Source organism: Macrobrachium rosenbergii, chromosome 7, assembly GCF_040412425.1.
Source record: "Macrobrachium rosenbergii isolate ZJJX-2024 chromosome 7, ASM4041242v1, whole genome shotgun sequence".
Lineage (NCBI taxonomy): Eukaryota > Metazoa > Arthropoda > Malacostraca > Decapoda > Palaemonidae > Macrobrachium > Macrobrachium rosenbergii.
Window position 1 is genome coordinate 11642568 of NC_089747.1, and position 5515 is coordinate 11648082.

At 42.0% G+C, this 5515-nt stretch overlaps 1 protein-coding gene across 1 annotated transcript; it reads left to right on the plus strand.

Annotated features, from left to right (window-relative positions):
• Positions 1–1054: 1054 nt before the first annotated feature.
• Positions 1055–2437, plus strand: LOC136839959 (involucrin-like). Its single transcript, XM_067106232.1, has 3 exons — positions 1055–1195; positions 1579–1828; positions 2214–2437. Exons 1-3 carry the CDS (start codon positions 1055–1057, stop codon positions 2435–2437), a joined length of 615 nt encoding a protein of 204 aa, XP_066962333.1.
• Positions 2438–5515: the final 3078 nt, after the last annotated feature.

Here is a 5515-nt window from a genome sequence, read left to right on the forward strand (position 1 = left end):
GTGAAGAAAAAAAAAAAAATTGACTTGGGCCTGTATGGCACAGAGTAAAAACTACGCCAGTGTACTTCAAAGTTTTTGTTTAATTTTTGTTACTTTTTTGTTTATTCATTAAAAGGAGTGCATCGACTTGCAACTTTCTCCTCTATTTGAAGATTTGTCTAAATCGTGAGCCTTCCAGAAGATGTGTTTACTTGGTGTCGTTATGAAGTTGCGTGATTTTTTTTTTTATTTGCAGGGTTGTCCCAAAGAATTTTTTTACTAGATGACAGTATTTCCCTTTACTTACACGGTAAATGCTACAACAGGACAAGGAAGGCCTTAGCTTGCAACAACAGGAAAAGGAAAATCTTAGCTTACAACAACAGGACAAGCCAACAACAGGACAAAAGCTTAAAAACAGGGGAAGGCCTTAGCTTACAACAACAGGACAAAGAAAAACAAAGGACAAGGGAAGGCCTTACAACAAGGACAAAGAAGGCCTTAGTTGGGCCTTAGCTAAGGCAACAGGACAGAAGGCTCTAGCTACAACAACAGGACAAGGAAGGCCTTAGTGCAGGAAAAAGAAGGCCTTAGCACAACAACAGGACAAGGAAAACTCAGCTTATAACAACAAGACAAGGAAAGCCTTAGTGACAAGGGAAAGCTTTGGCTCAAGGAAGGCCTTAGCTTACAACAACAGGACAAGGGAAAGTTCTCAGCTTTAAACAACAGGACAAAGAAGGCCTTACTTTTTGTTTATTCAAGGCCTTAGCAAGCAACAGGACAAAGAAGGCCTTGGCTTGCAACAAGGCCTTAGCTTACAGCAACAGGACAAGGAAGGCCTTAGCTTACAACAACAGGACAAAGAAGGCCTTAGCTTGCAACAAGGCCTTAGCTTACAACAACAGGACAAAGAAGGCCTTAGCTTGCAACAAGGCCTTAGCTTACAGCAACAGGACAAGGAAGGCCTTAGCTTACAACTCAAAGAAGGCCTTATTTGAAACAACAGGACAAAGAAGGCCTTAGCTTGTCAAGGTAAATCAACAGGACAAGGAAGGCCTTAGCCAGGACAAGGATGGCCTTAGCTTTACAACAGGACAAGGAAGGCCTTAGCTTGGACAAGGAAGGCCTTAGCTCAACAACAGGACAAGAAGGCCTTGCTACAACAGAGGACAAGGAAGGCCTTTTTTTTTATTTGCAACAGCAGGAAGGCCCAGTTACAACAACAGGACAAGGAAGGCCTTAGTTTTTTTTTGCAACAACAGGACATACGGCCTTAAAAAACAGGACAAAGAAGCCCTTTTTTACTTACAACAACAGGACAGGGAAGGCCTGACTTGCAACAGGAAAAAGAAGGCCTTAGCTTTACAGGACAAGGAAAACCTCAGCATAACAGCAAGACAAGGAAAGCTCAAAGAGAAGAAAGCTTTAGCTTACAACAGGTTTTAGCACAACAACAGGACAAGGAAAGCCTCGACAACAACAGGACAAAGAAGGCCTTAGCTTGCAACAACAGGACAAAGGAAGGCCCTTGGCTTACAACAACAGGACAAAGAAGGCCTTAAATCTTAGCTTGCAACAAGGCCAACACAACAACAGGACAAAGAAGGCCTTAGCTTGCAACAAGGCCTTAGCTTACAACAACAGGACAAAGAAGGCCTTAGCTTGCAACAAGGCCTTAGCTTACAGCAACAGGACAAGGAAGGCCTTAGCTTACAACAACAGGACAAGGAAGGCCTTAGCTTGCAACAAGGCCTTAGCTTACAACAACAGGACAAAGAAGGCCTTACAAAGAAGGCCTTAGCAACAGGACAAGGAAGGCCTTGCACAACAACAGGACAGGAAGGCAGTTTGCAAACAAGGCCTTAGCTTACAACAACAGGACAAAGAAGCTTTGGCAAATAAGGCCCTTAGCTTGCAACAGGACAAGGGAAGGCCTTAGCTTTGCAACAACAGGACAAGGAAGGCCTTAGCACAGCAAAGGCAAACAACAGGACAAAGGAAACAAGGCCTTAGCTTACAACAACAGGACAAGGAAGGCCTTAGCTTAACAACAGGAAAAAGAAGGCCTTAGCTTACAACAACAGGACAAGGAAAACCTCAGCTTATAACAACAAGACAAGGAAAGCCTTAGCTTACAACAACAAGACAAGGAAAGCTTTAGCTTACAACAGGACAAGGAAGGCCTTAGCTTACAACAACAGGACAAGGAAGGCCTTAGCTTACAACAACAGGCCTTAGCTTACAACAACAGGACAAAGAAAGCCTCAGCTTACAACAACAGGACAAAGAAAGCCTCAGCTTACAACAACAGGACAAAGAAAGCCTCAGCTTACAACAACAGGACAAAGAAAGCCTCAGCTTACAACAACAGGACAAAGAAAGCCTCAGCTTACAACAACAGGACAAAGAAAGCCTCAGCTTACAACAGCAGGACAAGGAAGGCCTCAGCTTATAACAACAGGACAAGGAAAGCCTTAGCTTACAACAACAATACTAACATAAATATGCTACGCACTCTTGCTAAAGGATAAGATCTCCCTAGGAGACTTTTGCTCTGAGCATTTTCTGAGTTTAATTTGCTCCTAACGTACTATAACCTACCTTCTTTCAAGTGGCGATCTGTCGTTATCTTCGGGATCAGGCCCTACCATTTTCCCCTCCCCAGCTCTCCATTTTCTGTCAAGTCCTGGACTGAAAAAGGCATTGGGTTCACCGTCCCGTCTATTAATAAATATTCAGATAAACTGGGATGTCCTTTGATCCAAGAGATTCCATATCTCAAAGGTTTTTTCAATATACTTTTACAACGATGGACGTTTTGGAATTTCCCGGTGCTATTTTGAACCACTGGGATCTTTCCTAGATAGTGAACCCCAAGGGTTTTAACCCGGTAGCATTTTCCCGAGATGTAAACGTGTACAGGACCTTTCCCTGAAAAAAGCGGGACGCCATATCTTAAAAACTAACCATAGAATTTTCTTACAAATAATCTCATGATGTTTCCCACACCCAAATTACGCCCGGGCAATTAGTATTAGCCTATCCCAGCCAACCCAACATAACCTAACCTAGGGGAGTGGCCAAAAAAAAACAGAAGTTGGTGCGATATAAGCATACATCTCAGGAATTTGCAGGTATGTATCCACCTTTGCGCCGTATTTAGTACAAGCCCGTTGGGGATGACCGTAAAAACATAAACAAAAGACTTAAGATATCATAAAGATAATGACCCCCAAGAAATATTAGTCCTACATAACGACCCCCGAACTCCGTTGGGGGGTCGCTCGGTCGCTATCTAGGAAAGATAGTTCCTCATTGGGTGGGTGGGTTCCGTTCTCAGCTAGCACTGCTAGCCGCGCGTTCGAATCTCCGACCGGCCAATGAAGAATAAGAGGAATTTATTTCTGGTGATAGAAATTCATTTCTCGCTCTAATGTGGTCCGGATTCCACAATAAGCCAAGTCCCGTTGCTAGGTGACCAATTGGTTCTAGCCACGTAAAATAAATCTAATCCTTCAAATAGCTCTAGGAGAGCTGCTAATCAGCTCAGTGGTCTGGTTAAACTAAGGTATACTTATCTAGGAAAGATCCAACGACCGAAATAAAATTTTGTTCAGGCTGCAGAAAATACAAATGGGAGAGAAAGGAATAGCGCCGATGTATCTCCCTAGCCAGTGTGACAAGAAATCTGGCTCCAGGCTCTAAACAAGCAACAAATGATATTTCTGATAAACGTTTCGCAAATGAGGACGAATACTAACCAAAAGTAACGTAGCAACGACAGTATTAAGGGATGAGTAAAAACAAACAACGAAGTAAAAGTATAATCATCTATATAGCAAAGAATGCCAGATCAATAAGAGGAATGATTTACCAGCTTTTACCAAAACAGGGAAAAAAACATGATGTTGTAAGTAGTAAGTATCGAAAGGAAAATAAGACAAATTCTGATCACCAAAGCACAAGAGAGAGAGAGAGAGAGAGAGAGAGAGAGAGAGAGAGAGAGAGAGAGAGAGAGAGACTGCTAAGTTTAATCAAGACTGAGATTACCGAACTCAGATAAAAACGACACATTTCCCCGTGGGAGATAAAACACACAAACGAATTTGAACCAAATCATAACATGTATATACTCTTTGCACCTTCTGTAAAACCCTAAATTAAAAACGACAATGGGGGACTAGAATTAATCAATTTCAGGATTTAAGCTAATTCCGGATTAGCTAGATTTGAGGATTATTCCAAGCCGTGAATTTGAAAGACAGGAGATTGTTATTGGTTGAGCGGCATATTGGCTGACGTATCCATCACCTCTTAACTAGGACAGTAGCTTTAAGACAGAACTGAACATGGATTGTAAGGGGGAAAGCTGTACAAAGATACATGGATCTCTTAAATTTTCAGTTTTCTGTAAAAGAGAATTATTGAGATGGATATTTGTCTGTCCGTCCGCACTTTTTCTGTCCGACCTCAGATCTCGAAAACTACTGAGGCTAGAGGGCTGCAAATTGGTATGTCGATCATCCACCCTCCAATCATCAAACATACCAAATTGCAGCCCTCTAGCCTCAGTAGTTTTGATTTTATTTAAGGTTAAAGTTAGCCATGAGCGTGCGTTTGACACAGCTATAGATGCCAACAACACAGGCCACCACCGGGCCGTGGCTGAAAGTTTCACGGGCCGCGGCTGAGAGTCTCATGGGCCGTGACTGAGAGTTTCGTACAGCATTATACACTGTATAGAAAACTCGACTGCGTCGAAGAAACTTCGGCGCATTTTTTACTTGTTTTTTTCTAGGATCTCAAACGAATTACCCGGAAAGGTTTAAACTTAAAGGGAATCTGGCTTTCTTTCACTCGTATACACACTCATGCGCAGCGACTGACTTACTGAGAGAATTGCTTTCCTGACAACATAACATAATTAATACTTAATCCTCTCATCATAGCATTAGGCTTATATCGTTAATTAAATACAGATCTGATTTTACCCTCTCCAGCGTTGTATTTACAGCAGTAAATATCTGCGCCTCCCGTAGGGGTAGAAGTCTGGTTGACAAAGTTGAAATCCTCCACTTTGGACTCAGTACACTCACCGATTACTAGTCAGTAACCAAAAATTGTTAACCAACCCAACTTTTAATGACGAATTACTCTGTGATTTAGAGAAAGTCATCGACTGACGTCCAGGCCCTGGTACCTGTCATCCTAAACCACTTCTGGTCCATCTTACTTTTCGATTAAGATAGATCAACATTCCTAGATAACCTACATAAATGTAGAAAAGACTCAGATAAGGTTTCAGCGTTAAATTTTAGAAATGAGGACATTCTGTGGTTTATCTATAAAGGTTTATAAAATTTAGACCAGAGGCCAAGCACTGGGACCTATGAGGTCATTCAGCGCTGAAAAGGAAACTGAAAGTAAAAAGGTTTTAGAGGTGTATCAGGAGGAAAACCTCGCAGTTGCACTGTGAAACAATTGACGGAGATGGAATATAAAATTTAGGCAATTGGGACCTATGAGGTCATTC